This window comes from Babesia microti, chromosome III (assembly GCF_000691945.2).
Source record: "Babesia microti strain RI chromosome III, complete genome".
Lineage (NCBI taxonomy): Eukaryota > Apicomplexa > Aconoidasida > Piroplasmida > Babesiidae > Babesia > Babesia microti.
The window spans coordinates 359605-383097 of record NC_027207.2 but is presented as its reverse complement, the minus strand read 5'-3'; the positions used below and the strand labels follow the sequence as shown (position 1 = coordinate 383097).

Below are 23493 nucleotides of genomic sequence, written 5' to 3'. Positions count from 1 at the left end.
TGCTAATTAGTAACAGGCTGATTAGTGTGGGTTATGTGTGGCGTATGATGGATGACCTTACTTCTGCACTGGAGGTGATCCGGAATTTTTTGATGAATGAAAACACAAATTTTCCGCCACAACAAATATGGAAAAGTTTGGAACGGATTCAGTTGGCGGTGAACGAGAAGTTTAGCTCCACTAAGGTTTCAATCCGAAATGACTACTTTCACAGCTATTTCGATCGCCTAAACATATTTGCCAATATTTGTAAGGGCGTCAACCACTCTAAAGTCGACGCCAATTCATTTCCTAACAGCTACAGGAATTTAACACATCGCTTATCTGATTGCACGAACGATGGATCATATACTGGTGATGATTTGGACGATGGAAAGGCTAACAATCAAAATTGTGGCGCCAAGAATAGAAGGGCGGTGAACAATTACACCGCTAGGAGCGATACCGATATGGGTAACGATTATAACTATACACTCATAAATAACCTGTCCAAAAACTATTGCGATCTGGGTAATTATTGGGACTTTGATTTCTTAGCCCAGTACAAGAATGTGGATGTTGTCAATGCAAAAGGCCCAGTTGTGGTTTTTGGGTTTGCACTGCTGAAAAAAACCCTTTCAAAATTCCATCCTTCATGTTTGCAATATTTGTTGCCTCTGTTAATGGATATACAAAGGGAGTACCAGCCGAACCATTATCACAACTCGTTACACGGTGCTATGGTATGTATACTAATTATATTAAATTTAAAAAATGCTAGAATTTTTTCATGTTTTGCCTATAAATAATATAATTCAATGCGTATCACTTTATTCATAATACTAATGTATAATTACACACTAATGTTCACACCATATTTATTACATAATCCTATATTAAAGTGTATACAAGTGGTTTCGGCAATTTTATATAACATAATTATCAATCAAGAGTCAATAAATCAGCCAAATGTGTCACGATATATAAATAATCATGACCTATGTGATTTAATTATTAAATGTCGATAGTTAAATATTTCTAATTTTCATGACAAAATTACATTTTTCAATCTCAAAGCACAATAAATTTAATTCAGGTTGCACATCTTGCGGTAATTTTGTCTCGGGAAATTGGAGTGGAGGCACTGTAAGTTATCACTTACGCAGCTTATCAAGCTACGATCACGTGGCATTTGTCTTGGCGGCTCTGGCACATGATGTGGGCCATCCAGGAAGAAACAATTTATTTTTGGCAAACACTGCCAATCCCCTATCACTAATATACAATGACATTAGTACACTGGAGAACTATCACTCATCTCTACTATTCCACATTTTGCGTTGTCATCCAGAATTTGTCAACCAATTTGGCGCGAAAGACTGGCAAAACATGCGCAAACGCATCGTGGAACTGATACTCGCTACGGATATGCGATGCCACTTTAATCATGTAAATGAAATTAAGGTAACACAACTATGTTATTTCGATTTGTGTGATTTGATACATTTTTTCGTTTTTTTCAGCATTATAAATGTATAATTCATTTATATGTGAATAATTGTGTGATGGATTTGTCTTTTAGTTAGAGTAATTAGCAAATTATTCCAAAATTTCCATAATATAATATATGTACGACATAACTTTTTTACAAATTCTCCTAATTTATCACATTTCCCTACTTTTTATCCAGGAAAAGCGCCTAAGTGGCAATTTTGACCTTTGCAACCAGGAGGATATGTGGAAAGCACTAGTGATATGCATGAAAGCTGCCGACATCGGCCATGTTGCTGTAAATTGGGAATCTCATCTGCAATGGACAAAGTTGGTTACTGACGAGTTTTACGATCAGGGCGATGATGAAAAGAGACTCGGGCTACCAGTATCATTTCTTTGTGATCGAAACTCTGCCGACCAACTGCCTTCTACGCAGATAAACTTCTTAAAATGTATCGCTATTGTAAGTTTTGATTCATTCAGCCCCTTATGGAAGAACTACAGCACCTAGAAACGGATAAAAAGTTTGTTAGGTAACACAAAACTTAAATAATGTATTTAAAATTGTGCAAATTTACATATTCATTCATTTTTACAAAACTTCTAAGTATTCACACTGCACATAAATAAATATTGTTGTCACAATCAACTGTATATTTATGGTTTACAACGAATTATACTACACAGTATATTATTCGGCTAACACAGCAACACGGTAATCGCTAATGTGAATAATAACATATCAGAGTGGAGTAAAAAACTCTCGCCCAAATAATATACACTAAAGTAATTTTAATTCTACTTCGGTTTAGTTTGGTAGTTTTTCATTTGTACAAAAAATTAAAGACTGGTGTTATACATAAGGCGTCTTCATTAAAATTTGTTTAATTTAAAAAGATAGCGTTGGGATATGCTACTTCGATTTAGAAATTCTTTAACTATTTCAAATTTGGGCTAGTGGCGGCGATTTCCTATGCGACGATTATTGTCCCTGCTGGTATTACCACCAATTGTCCCAGATCTTATATGAGTATTGCCTCCCGAATCTACATAGTATTCAGTAAACTCTCCTGTGGTTCTTCCTGGGTTAAAAATGCTAGTATATTGATCAATAACAATTTTCCCTATGGAAACTCACCATTTACATCCCTAACTGATTTAGAAACTCTCGTAGTTCCAACGCCATTTGTATAGCAAGTGACAGATGACTGGACATGGACTGGGCCTCTATTAAAACTAGAAAAATTGCGCGACTGCTGTGATAGCATTTGCTGGAAAATCCCTCTACCGAAATCATTAAAGCCACCAAATCCACCGAAATCTGGGAAATCATCAAATTCCTCTTCGAAAGTGAAGAAACTAGGAGGGGATTCATCAAAGAAATCGTCAAAATTTCGATTCCTTTGCCTCCTATTTCGACCCTTATTGCCCCCATTGAATTTTACGTTGGTTCTGGCACTAGTACTAGAGCTGGTGGCAAAGCCAGAACGAAATATATCTTCAAAGAGATCTGACCCAAATACCATTTCAAATATTCTTTCAGCGTCATGAAAGCCAAAATTTGTCCCAACAAAGTTTTTAGTGCCATTTGTGCCACCTATATAAAATTTTGTAGTATTTTTTAATTTTTACATCGTTTGATGTAAAAATTAAAGGTATATATATTGTTTATATTGACATACAATCATAAGCAGCCCTGCTTTCAGGGTTAGAAAGTACATCATAGGCCTGGGCCAGTTGTTTAAATTTCTCTGAAGCCAGTTCTCGATCATTTGGATTTTTATCTACATGATCAAATGTACTATGATACCTGGGTGGTATTTGAGTGCTAATTCACGATACCTTTTCTTGATGTCATTAAGCGTGGCATCTTGTTGCAACCCTAATAGGCGGTAGTAGCCCTTAGGATCATTCCCCATGATGCGCTGATATTCCCCATAGCGTGGTGCTCAGCTCGCGATATTCAATCCAAATGTTCTTGTCACTAGTGCAATCTTCCTGAGCCAAATCGATCCATAATGGACAACGTTATATTGTGTCTTTACTTGCCAGAACATGCAAATGATCGTAAGCATGTGATCATTCAGCGCAAATTATGGAATGTGTAAGTGAATGGACAGAGATCTTCATCCGTAATAAATTAACACTTATTGATCCAGTATGTTACTAGCTATATATGTCATATTTTATGTCAACAAATCTGTCTTCCATCAATAAATCACCCACACATATTTACATGTATAACCTTTTCCATCATTCAATGACTTTTTACTCCACAAATCCACCAAAAAAAATTTTTAAATCTACCTAATCGCTATTATAATTTATAATAATTCTTGAAAATGATGCAGGAACTCTGGCGGATAAGGAAGGACTTCGAAGTGGCCATTGACTATGAAACTATTCTTCCCCTGGCGCCGATAAATTTTCAATTACAAATATTCACCTCTCCTGATATAACATTATCCAAAATCTCTGCATCAATACATCTAGTACTGATAAAATCGGGCCTGGACAAAAATTTCACAAAATTCGTTCCATCTCATCACAACCCAAGCAATACTACTAGTCATACTGTGTATGGCGATCATATTAGCGGCGGATTGCCTAAGGATGCTGCTAAACTGGAGGAATATGCTGGGAAATACCGTTCTGATGGATATAAGATGATCGACTACAATTTGCAAAATACTAATAACAATCTCATCTTTACATTGGAGTGTTATAATTTGCTGGATATTTTACAGACGAACAATATACAGATACAACTACTCAGGGTACGCACTCAATAAGTTTATTTATTAAATATGCTTATTATAATTAAATGCATGTGATACATGATTAATTAGTGGTGTATATGGTGTTTATATGATTGATTCGTTTTAACTATGTATTGATTTTTGTGGGCGATATTTATGTGGTTTTTCTACAGTATATAACCCAAAACACTACAATCTAAGCACTTTAATTACTTGTATTTTTTAATAATCTTATACAAATACACATATTTGTATAAGATTATACCAGAGAATGTGTATATTTTGTGCAAAAAATCTCATATCCTACTACATTTGTAAATTTCAATACATTTAATTAATTCAGATTCTACTGTTTAACATACCTACAACTGGATTTGACAATTTAAGAAGCCGCAATGTAGGCTATATTGCTTCCATTTGTGGCCAGGTACAACGGATCAGTACAGTAAAACCAAGAGTCAATTCCATACTTTTTAAGTGCTTGACCTGCAGGTGCAACTTTTTCCAGTCACTTGTTGAAGGGAGGTTTCACATGCCTACAAAATGTGCGTTAAACTCTTGCAAATCCTCCAGATTTAAAATATTGAGGCATCACTCAAAAATCTGCAACCACCAAACTATAAGGTATGTATGCTACTATTTCAGAGTCCAGGAATGTTACCGGGATTTGTCGGACAAACCCCCCAAATCTATTGATATAGAAGTAAATTGCGATTAAAATAGCTATCGGGAAGTATGATTGATAATTGTATGCCTGGAAATATTGTCACAGTTGTTGGTATCGTACGCGCTTCAAGAATTGCTCAAGATAGGGGGAGGAAGGGACTGTCCAATGCGTTGCTAAATATCTACTTGCAAGCTCTGTCAATTACATCAGTAGGTCCATCATATTATATATGTCAAATTTACAAATCTTTTGATGTATAAATTTGGAATGTTATCTGTTGACATTTAGGGCGACGAAAAAATGAAAGGTGACACCTCCACCTGGGATTCAAGGTACGACAACTTCATTCGTGATTTACAATTAAATGAACCCTTGCGTTATTACCTAATCTCCTCCTCAATTTGTAAAAGTATCATAGGCCATCCCTACCTTAAAGGTACAAATAACACCAATGCAGCCGGATTGTTGTTATGCTTACTAGGAGGCACTCCCATATTTGACCATAGGGGGGGATTGGTTAAGAGAGGCAACATCCATTGCCTATTGATAGGTAGGCATACATTATGTTATATATATTATCTTTTTAAAATTATATTGATTATATTACTTAAAAATATTTAGGTGAACCTGGAGTAGGAAAGAGCAAAATACTGCGAGGTTTATGCAATTTAGCAGAAACAGGCCGCTTCTTCTCTGGCGGTTCAATGTCAGCAAGCGGGTTAACCGCATCTCTCATACGAGAAACAGATAGTACGGAATTTATCCTTGAAGCTGGCGCTCTCATTCTCTCAGATGGAGGCACCTGTTGCATTGATGAACTTGACAAGGTTTCTCAAGCTCAGCAACATGCTTTTCTGGAGAGTATGGAACAACAGGTGCTTTTGTACTAATTTAGACAGTGTCTATATCAAAGGCTGGTGTTGTTTGTACACTTAGTGCTAAGTGTACTTTGATTTGTGCTGCAAATCCAAAGATGGGAAAGTTTTCGTAGGAAAGCAGTTGATACAGGGAATCCAAGCCTTTGGTAGATAATGTGAACATTCCATTTCCCTTGCTCAATCGTTTTGATTTGTTGTTTCTTCTAAGGTAATATTTAAATAATTGAATAATCAAAGTGGATTAATTGCTAAATTTAATTGTCTGAATGCCACCCTACTGTGAATTATACATAATATATTGTTCCTAGTTGGGGTCATTTTGTACATATTTTTGCAAATAAATAATGTGATTTCATTCACAATTTTTATAGTCAATATGAATGGCGCATATAATATAAATAATTGTTTTTACTTGGAGCAACAATGTTTACACTTTTAGTTCGCTATTAGTGAAATTAAAGCTTTAATTTTAATGTTAGGGATGGAGACTCCACATTCATTACAGATTCCCGTGTTTCCAATAGCATCCTGGAGTTGAACGAGAGCAATAATGATAAGTGCCAACAATATTCACTTGGGGGCAGCAGCAGTGGGGCACTTGGCGATAAAATTACATGTTTTGAAAACTCAGATCAGGTCCCAAGTCAACTCATTCAAGCATACATTAAATATGCCAAATCTCTACCTGACCCCAAATTTACGCACTCTAGCGCCAATATAATAAAGAACTATTTTAGGAAACTAAAAGTTATATCTCCATTTCCAGTCACAATACGTCAATTGGAGGCTCTGATTCGTTTGGCACAGGTATACTATTCATTATTTTAACATTTGTTCAATAAAAGTTAATCATCAATAACCGCTGCAATAGATGTAAACAATTTATAATTGAGGGTTTGCATAATATATAAAACCTGACAAGCTGTGTCTAAATATATGATGAATATAGCGAGTATTTTGTATATGTATGAATGGTGTATGATTAATTGAAATAAGTTACAATGAACCCCGTAAATTGTTTGATCTAATTTAGGCCCGCGCTAGAGGAGACTTTAGCGAAATAATTAAGGACGGGCATGCCCAAGAAATCGTCGAACTGTACAACCATACACTGTATAGCTACAGTGAACCTAAATCTACTAGGCGTAGGTTGAAGGGCAGTATTATCCACCGCTTCATAGAATATCTGGTGCAAATGCATGGGATGCACCGTAGCACATACAGTACAAATGTATAACAGTCATAATTTAGGAGTTGGAAGAGGCAGCTAGACATGTAATTGGAGGCTGTAATATAAATATGGATGTTGATTCTCTTATAGAGAGAGGTAGGTACTTTTTGACTCAGCAAATTATAGTGGGTTTATTATTAAAACGGTAAACGGATGGGAAGTGGTACAATGAAGACACTTGAAATGCTTGTTGATATATGTATAGAATAATGTTGTTATTGTTTTTGTACAATTTTTCGTTATTTTAATAACAATTTACAGTTAAGGCTCACCCATTAGTCAACCAATCTTGGTTGATACAGTTACACACAGCCATTATTTAATAGCCATTATTAAGTTTTTGTACTAATTTAATATTTCTAAATAACTAGTAGGATATAAACTAGTATATCTGTTTAATAGAGTCAAGGTTTGTTGGTTGATCAACCATTGACTAAGTTGTTTGTTAACTAGGCTAATGTCTAATGTATTTTGGTTGAATTGGTGTAAATTGTTGATAGTTTTTAGTTTTTGAATATATAATAATGGAAATTTAAGATAATTTGGGGGTTGTAAGTGACAAATTGAATGAATGCATGGTGGAAGATGGGATCAAAATTGTTAATTGGTATTTAAAATCGAATAATTAAAAAATTAACAATATGTTTCACTGTCTAGGTTAGAATACAAAATATTTAGATAAAATAACAACATAATACACATTTTCCAGAACAGATAAGTTCGTCATAGACTAAACGTGTGAATGTGGGAACGTTGTTATACAAACACAGAAGACTGTGCTCATTGTGGACTTTAATGCCGCATTTTGTTAAGCATTCTGAATTATATACGAAAATAATCAATTCATATACATAAAGAATCACTATTTTGGGGTCCTCAATGAGAAGATGGTTGCTGGTCTTTGCATATTTATCTCGCGAGCAAAGGGAGTTCGTCGACGCAGAAGTCTGTAAGTTGTTTGACAAAAAGTCTCATCCATTATACAGCGCTTTAATGAATAACTTCCGATGTTGCATACTAAAGAAATATCTCTATACTCCCTCACTCACAATTGAACGTCATGTCTCCACGGCCAGAGATGGCCGTTATAATTACACAGTTAGACTCATATCCACTGAACTAAATATCTGTCAAGTTTTGCAGCCAGGAAAAGTAAATTTTTGTTTCCAAAAATTTGGCCCTCACCTTTCACTTCCGGTACCAGATTCCACAACACAACGCTCCCAAACATTAAACCTACTGAAAAGTTTACAAACAGACGTAAAAGTTGTAGTCATCGGGGCGGGAGTAGCAGGACTTGCAGCATCAAATCTTCTAATTAATGAAGGTATATCGACGTTTCTGGTAGAAGCATGCGAAATTGGTGGTAGAATGAGGAGTTGTAAAAATGGAATACCATTGGGGGCAAATTATCTACACTGCATTCAAGGTGCTGCCACAGATGTTAGATCTAGAAGGGGTACCAAGTCTCTAGTGGGTCTAGCAATGCAACTTAAACCAAAAGTTGCTGATACTTGCGGCGGATGTTGGGAATCGACTTTGTACTGCAATTGGTACGATTACCAAGGAAATATCATTCCATTGGAGCGGGTCGTGTGGATGCATCATCTTTTTGAACTTACCAGAAACGCAGCTATTGATTTGAAAGAGTCTGATGGTACTATCTATTTTCGTAGTGGTATAAAATCTGGAGCAAGTAAGCCTTTCGATTTCAGTAGGGGATCCCTGATGATGCTGTACAATGAATTAGTACCCACTTTGGAGGCTAATCCCGTACTGATAGGGGAGCTGCCCCTACGAAAGGCGTCTCCAGACGATTCCACGGATGATGAATCCCGCTCCTCCATTGGTTCAATTGAGCAGCCACCAATAGCCACAAATATCAGCCTATTTGAACTGATAAAGCAAGCATTTAAATTCATAGTCATAACCAAGCATTTATCCCAAAAGGAGCTAACATTTGTGGACTTTTGTTTGTTTTGGAGCATTGTGAGAACTAGATTTGGTTACAATGGTTCACTGGACGATAGCAGCATGTTGATGTGTAATATTAAGAATGAAATGAGCACAAGTCACGAATTTGGCACTCTTTATGGTGCGATTAAGGATTCAAAATTTATAGCAGCCAACTCAAGACTCCAAAATACTGTGAAACCACAGCCATTTACGTTGAATAATTGTTCGGATAAGGTCATGGTTGAGGGGTGGAATTGGTTGATAAATCATTTAGCAATGCCACTAACTAACTCTATTTGTACTAATACTGTTGTAAAATCTGTGATGATCAATGATTCTGACACTAAAAACCCCACAGTTAGCGTGACAATGGTAACCAAAGATTCGACTCAACTAACCGTCATTTGTGAATATTGCATTGTGACTGTATCCCCGGGGGCATTAACCGACATTTGTTTTAGTCCCCCCTTAGAGGCTAAACAAAATGTATTAAATAACATTTCAATGGGCCATCACAATAAGTTGATAATGGAGTTTGACGAACATGATGTATTTTGGCCAAAAGATACAATTCAGTTCAATTGTCTTGATCATAGGTTTCAATTTATGAATTTGCATGCTTATGGGCATAAGGGGATGTTACTGGCACACCTATTTCCTCCATTCTCCATAGATTACAACGGGCTAACTGATAATGAGGTTCTAGATGAATGCTTGAAAATTTTATCGCTAATGTTTAAATGCACAGTAAATAAGCCTAAGTATTACTATTTGACTCGCTGGCATGATGACCCTTATACAAAGGGTTCATATTCCTACCCTAAGTCCGGTGCATCGGGTGATGACATTTTTGTGTTAAGGGCTCCTCATCCCATCGACAATCCGAAGGTGCTATTTGCAGGGGAATATCTATCCCGGTCGTATTACCAATGCGTTGATGGTGCTTATGATACAGGAATAAGAGCGGCTGAAGAGTTGGTGTATATGTATAAAAATTCTAGTGCTTGTGATTTAGACAAGTATATTGGTTATTATTTGACGGATGGTGAGGATGAAGACGTCAAATTCGTGCGCATCGGCAAGGATCCGCATGTAAGTGATATGTGCCAGACTCGCATAAATTGGGAATTGCAATCTTACAGTTACATTAAAAACGGTTGTGATTTGAACAACGGTGTCAAAAATATGGGTGAAAACGTGATTGTGAAAAGATGCAATTGTTGTATATACGAGGGTCCTTCGTGTGAAGCGATTGAGAGATTGTCCACTGGCAATAACTATTTGGCAGTTAATGGTATCAAGGGTTATAATAGCGCTAACAATGGTACAAATGGCAGCGAATTAGACATACGGGAGAAGGTGTTGGGTATATTTGATGAGAAGAGGGTTCTGATAAGAGACAGGAAGGTGTTTGAAAAAAAGGTGGATAAGCTAAAGCGGAGGCATATATCTCTGATAAAGTATGTAAAAAGTTAATTTTTATCACACGATACAACACAACTTGGGTAATATACAGCTATGTGAAGCTATAGCAGATGATATTTTGCAATTCTGTTCGATTTTATGTGGCATAAACACTTGTAGTTATTTAGTTGTATTGTTTAATCATTAAAATTGCATGCCAGTGTTGATATAACAATGTAGAAGTCACTTTATTGGTTAAAATGCAGAAATGTGTGTTAATTGTAGAATATTTAGACTAGAATTTTTTACCATAATTATATAGTGAATGGTTATTTAAAAAATAAACCATAAATATCAATTAATAAGTATTGGTTAAGGATGATGGATAATTTTGAGTAAAGATTGCGGAAGGAATCGAAGTGGCGTCGCTATCTGGCAATATCATTGTATTTATGAATTGAAACATTTATTTATGGAACATCGATAAATAATATCATTTGCAATAGAAACTAGATGTTGTAAAACGGAACGCTCGGGTAATATGTTAAATATCTGTACACATAAAATTAAAGTGCTCAGTGGTATATATCATAAATTTTAGCAGTGAAGATGAATTATTTTGAGTGGAAATAGAGTAATCTACTAATAAATATGGAATAAATTCGTCAACTAATATAAAACAGTGAAAATCTAGATGTGTGATAGGTTTAATTTAAGTTTAGGATCCGTATTTGATAATACAAAAATAATTTTATTTATAAAACTAAAATAAACAAAACGAATCACTAGTCTTCAATAAGATGAATAAACTACCACCAATAAATTCTCTCCAATTCATATTTGCCTATATAGTGCTGTTAGTGTAAGATGATAGATGGGCAAGAAGGACGTGTGTATCATGCTGGTGCGGGTAGCCCGGAATTTATGCTCCTTCCAGGAAGCTTTCCCAGTTTATCGAATGTGTACCTTTATTTCACACATTTCATCAATGCTTACTCGGCAAATTCATTGCAACAGGGTAAATTAAAGCGTGAGTTGTTTGATAACATCAAAAACAATAATTTTCTATTGCAGCTAAAACTAGAAGATTTATACAATTTCCAAAATGTCGTAGCTGCAAAAGTAGATGACACCATGACTCAAATCAAATTGCCGTATTACTATGCAGAACAACTGGTAAAGGTATTAATTATGCGTTATACAGGCTCTGACTGAACGTCCTTTGATCTACCTACCTACAATCGAATCAGCTTGTTACAATGTGTGCAAGGAACAGCATAAACTGAGTGGAGATGTCTATATTAATCACATACAACTTAACTTGCTTAATACCTTTTGCAAACCTACTCCCATAAGGTGTGTAATAACTCTTGTATATACTTATTTAAGAATTAAACAAAATATGGAATAAAAAAAAGCAAGAAATTTTTTCATAAGATAATATAGATCCCTTCTAGCGATTAACCAGGAAAGGTTCCTTGTTGTACCAGGAATTGTGGTCCAAGCTGGACGAATCCAACATAAACTAAAAACTGCAGTGTTGCAATGCCGTTATTGCGATCATAAAATGTCGTTAGATGTTCCAGTTTGGATTGACAAGCCTTCAATGCCACAAACTTGCCGTTATGCAGCTACGCTTAAGGCAGTGGAATCTTCTGTCAACCAGCCACAACTGGGTTGTGACGGTGTTAAGGTATAAATAACAGCTAAGATAGTATCCTTATGTTATACTGCCAAATGAATGCAAATTTGTTGATGTGCAATCACTCAAGATTCAGGAATTGCCAGAGGATGTAAGTGTTCGCTTATACAATTTTTCAGATAAATTTTAATGTTAGGTTCCTACTGGAGATATGCCAAGGCATCTAGAGCTAAATATGACTAGATATTTGTGCGAAAAACTCATACCAGGAGATAGAGTGCATGTACACGGCGTGTTAACACTTTATAATTCACAAAAAAGGGCTACTAAACATGGTAAAATGCACAATATTTATTTTATATGCATTGCACATTATTTTAGTTGTCTGTTATTTATATGGAAATTGATTAATATATCACTCAGACGTAACGGGCCGCTCGTATTTGCACGTACTTGGGATACAGAAATTCCAAAACATGCAAGACTCGAATGTTGAGTTTGATTTGGAGGAAGCAAATGACCTAACGTTATTAGCTTCACAACCCGACGTCCATGAGAAAATATTCAAGTCAATAGCACCCGCACTTTATGGGTTGGAGAATGTTAAAAAGGCTTGTGCATGTTTGTTGTTCGGCGGCACACACAAAAAGATTGGCAATGAAACCAAAATTAGGGGGTACGTACTTTTCACTGATTAAACAGGTTTAATGGCTATTTTGTATACAATAACATGCTTATGAATATATGGTCATGAATGTCTGATAGTCCTAAACCTTAACCTAATTACAAATAGAAATATGCCCATATGCTATTTTTACTGTCCTGAACAATATTTGATTTTATATCTAACACTAACTGTCATAACATATTGTTAATGATCCATATCTGCATGATTATGTTGATAAGGTGTGAATATTTTGTTTTGTATAGATTTTTCTGAAAATTTTTAATTGGTATCCTTTAAATTGCCATATGTATTCATGGTATATGCGCCCTCATAATAACGGGTTTCTCATGAAAATTTTACTACAAAAGCGATAAAACCCCATAATACAAGCAGATGTTGTGTAAATGTATTCAAATTTTTGTTAAATGATACTTTTGTGTATGGGGAACGAAATTTTAATCAACAATTATCGGTGCGATAATATATTTTGCAATATTTGCATTGTTTTTGACGAATGATGAGGGTAATATAATATCCTGTGTGTGAAAATTGGCCATTTTAACAGGGATAAGTTCTAGCAATTAATTTGGGGTAATTGGATAGGAACAACATAACAACAACAATATTCACATTCGCATACGTACATAAATATTAATGAATATCACTCAAATGTTACCTGAATATGAATGAAAATTCGCTCATTAAGATTTTTATTATATTCGTATAATTTAGCGATATAAATATGTTGATGCTGGGAGATCCCTCTGTTGCCAAATCACAAATTCTAAAATTCGTCGACAAAGTGGCGCCGGTGTCCGTTTACACATCTGGTAAAGGAAGCAGTGCTGCCGGTTTAACCGCTACGGTGGTTAGGGATAGACAGGGCTTGTTTTCACTTGAAGGTGGCGCCATGGTCTTGGCCGATGGAGGCGTGGTTTGTATAGACGAATTTGACAAGATGCGCACTGACGATGCAGTGGCTATACATGAGGCAATGGAACAACAAGTGAGTTTGGGGATTATGTAGACAATATCAATTTCCAAAGCTGGGATTACGACTATGTTGAATTCCAGATGTTCAGTAATAGCTGCCGCCAATCCCACATTTGGCTCATATAATGACGACTCAGATACCATAGAGCAACATGATTTTAAGGCTACAATCCTTTCAAGGTTTGACATCATATTTTTGCTGAAGGACAAGGAGGATATTGATCGAGATACTACACTGTGTAAACACATACTAAGTCTTCATGCAGTGAGTGAAGGTCTTTATTTAGGCAAAAAGTCAGTCTGTAGACACTCCCATTCCCTTGAAAAAGCTGACGCGTCTGATTCAATATGCAAGACAAACAATCTTCCCAATACTTTCTCGTGACGCTAAGGATAGCTTGAGGAATTATTACGTTCAGAAAAGGACAGAATATAGGATGGATAATCGCACCAACACCAAGAAGATTCCTATCACTCTTAGGCAGTTGGAGTCTCTCGTTAGACTATCTGAAAGGTTAGTATTTTTTCTTTTTTTATAAAATATTTTTTAATGGTGTTTTTAATTTAAAAAAATAATTCAGTTTCGCCCGTATGGAATTGTCCAGCGTTGCTACAGAGAAGCATGTACAAATGGCCATCAACCTCTTCACAGTCTCTACGGCTGAAACTGCCAAATCTACACTCGTATTTGAATCGCTATCAATTGATGAACAAAAACTTGTGAAGGTTATTATGTGCTTATTTAGCAAGCAGAAGATGACATATTGAGTCACCTGCGTAACGGTCAACGTGTCACTAGAAACAGTTTGATGAAGGATATGCAAATGCGAGGGTTTGATGTTTCATTTATATCAAAGTAAGCACTAGGGTGATTTAGGGCAATTAGTATATTGATTAAGAAGAGAGTGCTTCAGGAAAGGGGAGATAGATCTCTCAGACGTGTCGATTAATATGGTTAATCATTAGATTGGGCCTAGATATTATGAAATGTTTGTTATAAGTCTGTCTTTTATTTGAATTTTTAACACTATTGTTCACAACGTTGGCATTCATCCCATAACTTGTAGTGTCAATAAATAGCGCCGTGCCATAATAACCCTATACGTATTTCTAGTATGATTTTAGCGACGGTTGTTATATCGTCTTTAGTGATTAGTTTTGTGGAGAGTGCCACAGTTAATGTTGTTCTAGATGGTAAATTACATATTTTGGAATCGGGGAGGCGTATCTCGGAATTTGCCACGGTACTAAAACAATATATTAGCAACCCTAATGAGGCAATAATTTACTATAAAGATAAAATTCTCGATTTGGGGACTGGTCACGACATTGAATTTGCCGATAATGATCATTTATATATCTATTCTAAAGTAGGCAAAAAATCTGCGTCGCCGCTGGATTTGTTTAGCACATTATTCAAGGCATATATGAACAGTCAGTTTGTTAAAGATAAATCAAAAAATAGGAGTGATGGTAAGGATACGAGCAAGGATGAAAATAAGAGATATGAAGATAACGATCAACTTGTGGAAACACTCAAAAAGCTAGCTTCCTCGCCTATGTTGTGGGATAGTATAATGGTATGACTGCTTTAACTTAGAAATACGCAACGCCAGAAAATATGGCAATTCTATCGAACGCACTAAATAATTCAAAATCATACTATGATAAAATTAAAACTAAACCCCAAGGAAATGATAATGTAAATAAATCGACTCCCAAAGATGATTTATAAACTATTTATCATGGGTTAAACGTTTGAATACGTTATATTTTTTGTAAAATTGATATTAGCATCAAGTATTGTCATATATTTATGGTGAAGCTGATCCCAAGATTGCCAGGGCCCACTCCATTTACAAATCCATGAGGTCCTAGTAACGCTGCTGATTCATCTGGTACACATGATACATTCAATGTGCCTCTTCCTCTACGTTAATTATTCTTTGTTTATACTTTATATGTGTAATAATTGTTATATACATGAAATTTAAAACAATCATAAAATGGCAGCCTACCTAGCCATTGTGGCTGTGATATTCAAGTTGCTATCCGGTTTGCGATAAGATAGACCACAGGAAAGGGATCCTGATTGTTCTCTTCTTTGTAATTGTTTTTCCAGTATTTCTATTTGACTTTGTTGGGCCCTAATCAACTTCAAGACCTTGGCATGTTCCTTTTCCGAGTTTGAATGGTTTGCTACAATTGATTGGCCCCCTTTACTAACTCGTTTTAGCAAATGATCCAATTCTTCCAAGTCGTCCTTAATATCCCAATTCAAAGAATTTAAAGGTTGTTTAAATTTTGGTATCATGTTTTCAATATTTTTTTGAAAAGTAGCAAGTATATTCCTTGTGTCAATTGAAACTACACTTAGCAATCCATTATTGAAAATCTCATCCAATATTTTCATCTTTTCACGTTTAATATGCCTTCTGAAGATATTGTGAATTTTAAGTTGTATAGACTCGGACAATTGTTTCACTTGTTTATCAATATCTGTATTTGGAATGGATTTAATCCACCGTTTGAATTTCCAACTGAGACTGCCATTCAATGCCATCTCTCTATATATATCCAGAGAAGCCTCGAGGATTGCTTCGGCCCGGGGGCTGAATTGCGATTTGTCTTCTAGAAATTGGTTGATTAGTTCATTTTCAGTACATATGTCAACACCTTTCCTAATTGCCTCAAGTCTATCGGGTATATCGTCTAAACAACTAGTATATGGTGTGTAAAATGACTTGGTCAAAATGTCCTTGTATACGTTGGAAGAAGCTATTTTAGGGTTCTTACCAACTGTACAATTAGAGTAATCAATTGCTTGTGTTATTACAATGAATTGAATTGTGATCACCACTTTTTGTGCAAACAAACTAATTATTTGCATAATCAAATGTGCAGATTCTCACTCATGGAAATAAATTTTGAGATTCCATAATATTCATGTGTCTGCCCTATATTATCATTCACTATAATCCCCCCTTCAGTGATCTCACTTTTACCCGTAATCTATATATATATATATATATTTGATTTACTCAGCGTCATATACACTACCATATTATATGATATCAGTCAATCGCTGAATAATAGATTCTATGTGAACAATCCATATATGTGCTTATATATCTACAATTATTCAATCCATTGATTTTAGTCACAATTTAACAATCTGTCAATTTTCATGATTATTTTTCAATGTGTTTCATGCATAAACATTTAATTATATATTTTATACTAAGTGTTTTTGCCTTAAAGTTTCATTTTCACAGCAAAATATATCACAATATATAATAATGATGGTATTAATATTATTATAAGAATATTTGAACTTCCCTAATAAAATTATACAAATGTAATCTAGTGATTTAAATGTTTTATCAACGATATTTGCCATATAATGCTGTAGGTAAATTCTTATACATACAATTCTAATTGTAAACTCATTCGATATTACATGGCGGATCTTTTTAAATATAAAAATTTATTGTTGAAAATGCGTCAACGTTCAATTCAATCATCATGCATTGGAATAAATTCTTTTTACATAAAACCAAATATTAGTATAACTATTTGTCACGGAAGTTGATTGTTAGACACTATAATTGCTACACTGACACGCAACAACATAAATAGAGAAAAACGGTTAGATTGTGATGAACTAATTAATGAATTTTAAATACATAACCATCCACATACTAGCATCTAATTGTACATCTATACAACTAATCATCTCACCCAACGAATATGAGTTAGCGATTAAGGATAAAGCTCTGAATAAAAATTATGTTACATCGGCACTCAACTTTCTAAGCGGTTGTCTGGCTATTTATCTTTTCACTAAAGCGTGCCTTGTGGATGTAGATAAGAGGGACAAATGCGAACAATCTGAGGAAGACCATTGTAATGTTTACATTAAAAATGTAATCTTCGGTCTGACACAAATCAATTATGAATATACACAGAATGGATCCGCAGCCACCAACTGTAGATATAATACCGACAATAATTCCAAAGTTATACGCTGGAAACACAAGCTGTACGTAACAAAATATGGAAGTTATGTATAATGAGTATATCAGCATTATACAAAGGGACATTGCTATCCCTGTGGCATTACATGGGTACAGTGATAGAATAGGTACTACCAATCCAACAGAGTTGAGTATCAGTAATATAATTGTGATGCCGTACCTTTCTACATACGCCCCAAGGGCTATACAAGGTAAAAATGATGCCACAAAAGATATTTCCAGTATTTTAACGGTCGGTGAATCGCTATCAAAAGAGAAATTGATGAAGTATTGATGAAATGTCATAGTTATATTAACACAGAAAAAGAAGGAGGCTATGCAGACAAATTTAGTTGACACCAAACAATCCCACAAGGAAATACGATTACTTATACTCACAGCATCGACAACCGCAATCTCCGAATCTTTGCCGTCTAGGAACCGCAAAAATATAATGGATACTGCAATCCATGTAATTCCTAAGATTAGAAAGGCATAGGTTAGTGAAAGGCCTGTGAATGTAACTCTGGTGTCATCCAATATCAAATTCAATATGATGGGTACCGATGAACTCAGTGATGAAAACGCTCCAATAATTGACATAATCATATTCCTACAATTTGGAAACTTTTGCCTAATCATTAAGACAGGAAATCCTGATGTATCTACCGATACTGCCCTAAACACACAGCTTGCGATAATACACCAGTGAACGTTGACCCATAACCCTATTAAAATCCACGATAAAATGGCAGCAGTTAACCCAATAGATGCTGTAATAAATGGTCCAAATTTCTCAAGCATAGACCCTGCTATACAAGAAAAGGCACAGTGGATGAACCTAGTAATTGGAAGTAGTTTTGATACATAAAGTCTTTGTTTATCACATCTTCCATCGGGTAATGGAAGTCCTTTCTGTTCATCAGCGGTGCAATAAGAGGAATATACATCCCCCCTTAAGAAAAATTTTGATAAAGAACTCCAATTGTCATAGTATGCGTTGGTGAAGATAATATGGAAAAGCAGAAGAATTAGTAAGGTGATATTCTTCCATTCAATGGCTCTAAAATTCTGTTTCAACAAGTGCATATATTTGTGTATTCTAAAAGCCATTTTTCTTGCTCCAATTGACAACTTGACACATAATGCTTGGTAATTTGATACTTTAAATAGATGCAGTAATATTTTCTAGTGAACTTGGGTCACGACTGATCGCGGTATTTGTAAGTGAAAAATAGATCGTGGTGCAACAATAGTAACTTTTTAAAGCCACAAATGCATAACAATGACAGAATCAATCAACTAGCGTTATTGCTAATATCACTGTAGATTAAATTACCCCATGAGAAGAAATATTGCAGCTCCACACATCATTTATTGCACAATTTCCATTATAAATTCAATTATCAAGTATGTGCGTGTTAAATAATATTCTCCCCTTACGGTGTGATTAAGTATATATTTAAATGTTGTTGGATTTTATCCATTTCTAGAAATTCTGTGTTAAATTCATGTATCCGTTAGTAGCAAATTAACTGTTTACCATAACAACTCTGTATTTATAAATATTGTATAGTGTGTCATGGAATTCTGGCATAATATCAGTTCCATAGCGAATCTGAATAGCTGGGATAATATGATAAAAACTTTTAAGACTACACGATTTCCACTATATAACGCTGCCCGATATCCATTTGTTTGTATTTAATCTACTAGCATGTTATTTATGCTATAGAACACGCTAATAATACATGGTTAACTTCATCTTTAGTTTAAATCTGTTTGGGTATCATACAAAGTATCTATCCAAAATTTTTTTGTAGAAATGTATAATCCAGAGTTTATTATTATCTATAATCATCTACAATCGTATCGTCTTATATTATATATGTTCTTTGTCATTTAACATTGCATTTATCATTGTTGTTCAGTATTCAATTTTGTAAAAAAAATGCTAATTTTGGCTCATCATAAACACTAAATCTTATTTATTATTAAAAATGTCAATAACTCATTTCTGTCTATACGTTACTTATTCAACTAACTATGCGAATATAATTATTTTACAGCTGGGTTAGATTAAATGGTATATTTCATTTCAATACATTGTTTTTTAATGTTATATAATCAATAGGTTAAGAAAATGTTCCTCATTTGCAACATTTAACATTCTTGCCAAATTATCTCGTTGAATACCAGGAATGTTGATATTGGAATGTATTTATGCGCTAAATCTTTACATTAATCACTTTAGCCAATTAATTTGATATATCATCCTCATTACTGCCTACGTATAAATAGATATATTGTGAATGTGCAAAAATGGCTGTAATTAATACTCACAAACATTCTAAGAGCATTATTTAAGAAGAAATGCGTGAGTTTCACTCTTAAAAAATAATTATTGTACAAATGAAATAATGCAATTATGATGCCAACTTGAGCAATTGCGGTATATTTACCGGTTTCCAAACTTTATCAACCATTGCATAGATTAGCAGTCGTTCTACAATAATCAGCACTCTTCCAAAGGTGTATACCTGTTTCCCATCATGTATTCTGCCTAGTTTGGGTCTTAAATCAATCCCCTTCTTCATAGCAACATTTGACAAATAGTCAAACAAGTTAACAATTTTTCCTCTGCTAATGCTACTAGAGACGGTAATTTGTTGTACATTATGTTGCACAAATAAATTGGTTTGGTTAACAGATTTAGATTCTTCCACATAGCCTACATCATTAGGTATGAGATCATCAGTAGAATCATTCATCGCATTGAGGATGGAAAAAAAGTGTGGTTTAATCAATGAGTGGTCTAGAATTGGACTAAGCGCATCAGACCAAAACTGATAAGACTCTGCTACTCTTTCAATTTCTCCATCCCTAATCCACATTTCAACAACTTTAGCATATTTAGATACTAGTGAAGATAAATCCGTAGCCATCACATCAATAGTATACATCTGCGATTTGAACAAGCAATCCACAAGTGATAGAAAATTTTTCATGTCAAAATTGATGTTAATTGTAGCTATTTGTGACTTAAACTTTCCCCGTATATAACCAATCAACTCTTTGAATGAATCTCCTACACTGTCTGACTTGAGGAAATGCCATTTGTCAATTAGAGGTACTGCCAAATCTTGTCTAATATTCACCAGGCGATAGAATAGTTTTATCAAACAAGTATAAAGCAGTTCTGTATCATTCAAGTATGGTAGCCAAGGGTGGATAATCAAATGAGGGGGTAGTATGTCTGCAGAATTTGAGGAATTCAACCAATCAATAATCCTAGCAGTGATAACTTGTATTGGTAATGTTGATAGTGACTTAAAGTCATTCCATTTTGTATAAATATCTAACCCCTGTTCTACCTGCTCCACATCCCACTCCTTGAAAAACTGAACTAGCGCCTTTACTACGTGAGATTCGTATAGCCTCTTCTTGATGTCAAATGATATCATATCTTTTGTGTCAGTATGATATAGCATTTTTATAAATTGGTTACGCAAATTATCCACTACATGTGGTGAGCAAATAATGTCATGTGCTTTTATTTTTGCCATTGAACTTGATAAATAAGATGCCATAATCTCTTGGCCATCATCTTCAACATGTAGTGCGGCACTCGTATTGAAATTTGTAAGCAACGATTTCAAATCATCCAATTTAGAATTTTTGCGGTTTAATTTGTCCCTTAGATCAATTGAGAGGTCAGATTTGCTATCTATTTTCTGCTGTTCATCTCTCCTGTTGTTCATAGCCCTGACCAGATCATGTTGAGCCTGGGCAATAAGAGTGTTGACTAGTGTCCCTATGGCTCCTTTTGTTCTACTACTTTCCAATTTGACTACCTTCCCGCGTGAAATGTTGTTTATGAAATTTTCACATTTAGCAATAGAATCGCTCATATCTGCTGTAACATAATTGCTATCACTGGACCAACGTTCTGTTGTAGAAGCTGAGGTTTCGTCTTGGCCTATAAATTTGACTGTCAAATTTTTGCCAATAATGCCGGAATTATCAGCTGAGCTAGTATTATTATCAATAATATCAACTTGTTTACCCTTACTAGAAGTGACTATTATGGGTTCAATTCTTCCCGAGCCATCTTTACCCAGACCTCCACCCTTATATCCCATTTTAGCCAAAATATTGAAGCCTTTGCCGTAGGCTTTGGGATTAAAGGGCATAACTGTTCTATTTGTCTGATCAGTTGAGGCATGATGGTTTGATCTGGTGGATTTTTTGGTAAATTGCTTAGTATTGTCGGTGGAATCCATCATGTCAGTATCATAAGCTCGACCAAAAGAGGGTTTATTATCATTATCAACAAAATCACTGTGAAATTTGTGTGAAAATGAATTTGGCGAATCATCCAGATCTTGGTCATCAGAAGATATGTCGTTTTCAGACTCAGAGGAAGCAAAAGTGCCGTTATGATAATCCATTTTTAGTAAATTTTGTGTAATACAATTTTTTTTGATAAAATGGTACACAAAATAATAACAAACAATTGTTACACTGTATGATATACCACAACATAATGAGCCACTAATATTATGGTATTAGTAAGTATATGGTGATTAGTAACTGGGGTGTCCAACATGGGTATCAAATATACTATTCAACACATATGTTTAATGGTTCTTCTGTTTGACATAGTTCATTCAAAATGTAACCGCCACAATCATCCCGCATTTATACCGACTCCGATAAATGTTACAAGCAATGATGCTTTTAAACGCCCCGCATTTGCCATTGGCACTGATGCTAGGCAGAAATTTTCCAACACAGACGCTTTGGTACATGTATCTACATGGTATGGCGCTACTTTGTTGTACAATATTTATAACAAGCAGGCGTTGAATATTGTTAAATTGCCTAACACGATTGCTGCCATGCAAATGTGTATTGGGATTCCTGGGATATTGTATAATTGGGTGTTTAACCCTGGTTTTAGGCCAAGATTGACGTCAAAGCAGCAGGTTATACAGGGAAAGGTGCCTATTAATACATTCAAAAACTCTCCTTCCGCATCAATTCTAAAACAGGGCGCATTCAACGCTCTATCCCACGGACTATCAGTTTACGCCTTATCCCAGGGTTCCCCTGCCATGGTACATACCATAAAATCACTTGAGCCCTTATTCACTTCTACAATTTCCTACTTTTCATTGGGGACAAAATTGCCAATTGGATCTTACTTATCCCTAATACCCATAGTTGCAGGTGTGGGTTTAGCATCATATGGTGGAGCAGATATTAGTAAAAAGGCAATTTATGCTACCCTAGCGGCCAATTTATTCTCTAGCTTGAAGAATATTGAGGCAAAGAAGTTTTATGCTAATGATATTTCGGGTCAAAACCTGACTCCAAGCAACGTGCATACACTAGTCTCATTGTCATCACTTTTATTTTTGGTGCCACTGTCATTAAGTGAATACTCTAGTATGGATCCACTATTTAGAATGGCTTCTAAATACAACAAGACTGAATTATTCAATTTCTTGAAATATGTAACACTTTCTGGCATCGCTTACAATGTGTACAACAGAGTGTCATTTTTGACTTTAACAGCTTTGGGACCAATTACGCATGCCGTGGCTAATACTTTCAAACGCATCTTCATAATAGCTTCCAGTGCTTTGCTTATTGACAAGAAATTTTCGCAGAATACGGCAATTGGGTCAGCACTCGCTGTTTTGGGCACTTTAGGTTACTCATTGGCTAAAAATTTGAGCTAACACGAGTAATATATCAATTGCTACAATAAACTTGTACGTCGTAACATTAATTGCAGCGCC

General features: G+C 35.1%; 10 protein-coding genes across 10 annotated transcripts; 6 read left to right on the top strand and 4 right to left on the bottom strand.

Moving 5' to 3' along the window:
* Window positions 1-47: 47 nt before the first annotated feature.
* On the top strand, window positions 48-2248 carry BMR1_03g01065 (3,5-cyclic-nucleotide phosphodiesterase; the record flags this gene model as incomplete). The annotated part of the gene is made up of 6 exons (XM_021481895.1): window positions 48-722; window positions 1076-1125; window positions 1146-1443; window positions 1670-1936; window positions 1957-2006; window positions 2182-2248. 6 exons carry the CDS (start codon window positions 48-50, stop codon window positions 2246-2248), a joined length of 1407 nt encoding a protein of 468 aa, XP_021338479.1.
* BMR1_03g01060 (Chaperone protein DnaJ) lies at window positions 2428-3392 on the bottom strand (the record flags this gene model as incomplete). Its single annotated transcript, XM_012793368.1, has 4 exons — window positions 2428-2555; window positions 2612-3070; window positions 3156-3257; window positions 3284-3392. The coding sequence occupies 4 exons, from the start codon at window positions 3390-3392 to the stop codon at window positions 2428-2430; spliced, it is 798 nt and encodes a 265-aa protein (XP_012648822.1).
* Window positions 3393-3491: 99 nt separating this feature from the next.
* BMR1_03g01055 (DNA helicase MCM8) lies at window positions 3492-7180 on the top strand (the record flags this gene model as incomplete). Its single annotated transcript, XM_021481893.1, has 15 exons — window positions 3492-3540; window positions 3561-3631; window positions 3825-4250; window positions 4576-4856; window positions 4878-4935; window positions 4956-5108; window positions 5188-5335; window positions 5357-5449; window positions 5521-5774; window positions 5795-5886; window positions 5908-5985; window positions 6257-6584; window positions 6811-7008; window positions 7029-7104; window positions 7125-7180. The coding sequence occupies 15 exons, from the start codon at window positions 3492-3494 to the stop codon at window positions 7178-7180; spliced, it is 2361 nt and encodes a 786-aa protein (XP_021338478.1).
* Window positions 7181-7887: 707 nt separating this feature from the next.
* On the top strand, window positions 7888-10440 carry BMR1_03g01050 (non-specific polyamine oxidase; the record flags this gene model as incomplete). Its single annotated transcript, XM_012793366.1, has 1 exon — window positions 7888-10440. The coding sequence occupies one exon, from the start codon at window positions 7888-7890 to the stop codon at window positions 10438-10440; it is 2553 nt and encodes an 850-aa protein (XP_012648820.1).
* A 795-nt stretch (window positions 10441-11235) lies between these two features.
* On the top strand, window positions 11236-14620 carry BMR1_03g01045 (minichromosome maintenance protein 5 (cell division control protein); the record flags this gene model as incomplete). The annotated part of the gene is made up of 12 exons (XM_012793365.1): window positions 11236-11550; window positions 11573-11724; window positions 11815-12061; window positions 12084-12161; window positions 12207-12345; window positions 12434-12686; window positions 13410-13683; window positions 13705-13935; window positions 13958-14184; window positions 14252-14396; window positions 14417-14526; window positions 14548-14620. 12 exons carry the CDS (start codon window positions 11236-11238, stop codon window positions 14618-14620), a joined length of 2244 nt encoding a protein of 747 aa, XP_012648819.1.
* Window positions 14621-14785: 165 nt separating this feature from the next.
* On the top strand, window positions 14786-15405 carry BMR1_03g01040 (hypothetical protein; the record flags this gene model as incomplete). Its single annotated transcript, XM_012793364.1, has 2 exons — window positions 14786-15250; window positions 15271-15405. 2 exons carry the CDS (start codon window positions 14786-14788, stop codon window positions 15403-15405), a joined length of 600 nt encoding a protein of 199 aa, XP_012648818.1.
* Window positions 15406-15476: 71 nt separating this feature from the next.
* BMR1_03g01035 (peripheral plastid protein 1, putative (PPP1)) lies at window positions 15477-16560 on the bottom strand (the record flags this gene model as incomplete). The annotated part of the gene is made up of 2 exons (XM_012793363.1): window positions 15477-15600; window positions 15689-16560. The coding sequence occupies 2 exons, from the start codon at window positions 16558-16560 to the stop codon at window positions 15477-15479; spliced, it is 996 nt and encodes a 331-aa protein (XP_012648817.1).
* A 922-nt stretch (window positions 16561-17482) lies between these two features.
* On the bottom strand, window positions 17483-18799 carry BMR1_03g01030 (hypothetical protein; the record flags this gene model as incomplete). The annotated part of the gene is made up of 1 exon (XM_012793362.1): window positions 17483-18799. The coding sequence occupies one exon, from the start codon at window positions 18797-18799 to the stop codon at window positions 17483-17485; it is 1317 nt and encodes a 438-aa protein (XP_012648816.1).
* BMR1_03g01025 (hypothetical protein) lies at window positions 20113-22137 on the bottom strand (the record flags this gene model as incomplete). The annotated part of the gene is made up of 1 exon (XM_012793361.1): window positions 20113-22137. The coding sequence occupies one exon, from the start codon at window positions 22135-22137 to the stop codon at window positions 20113-20115; it is 2025 nt and encodes a 674-aa protein (XP_012648815.1).
* Window positions 22294-23433, top strand: BMR1_03g01020 (Phosphoenolpyruvate/phosphate translocator 2 chloroplastic; the record flags this gene model as incomplete). The annotated part of the gene is made up of 1 exon (XM_012793360.1): window positions 22294-23433. One exon carries the CDS (start codon window positions 22294-22296, stop codon window positions 23431-23433), a length of 1140 nt encoding a protein of 379 aa, XP_012648814.1.
* Between the last annotated feature and the right edge of the window lie 60 nt (window positions 23434-23493).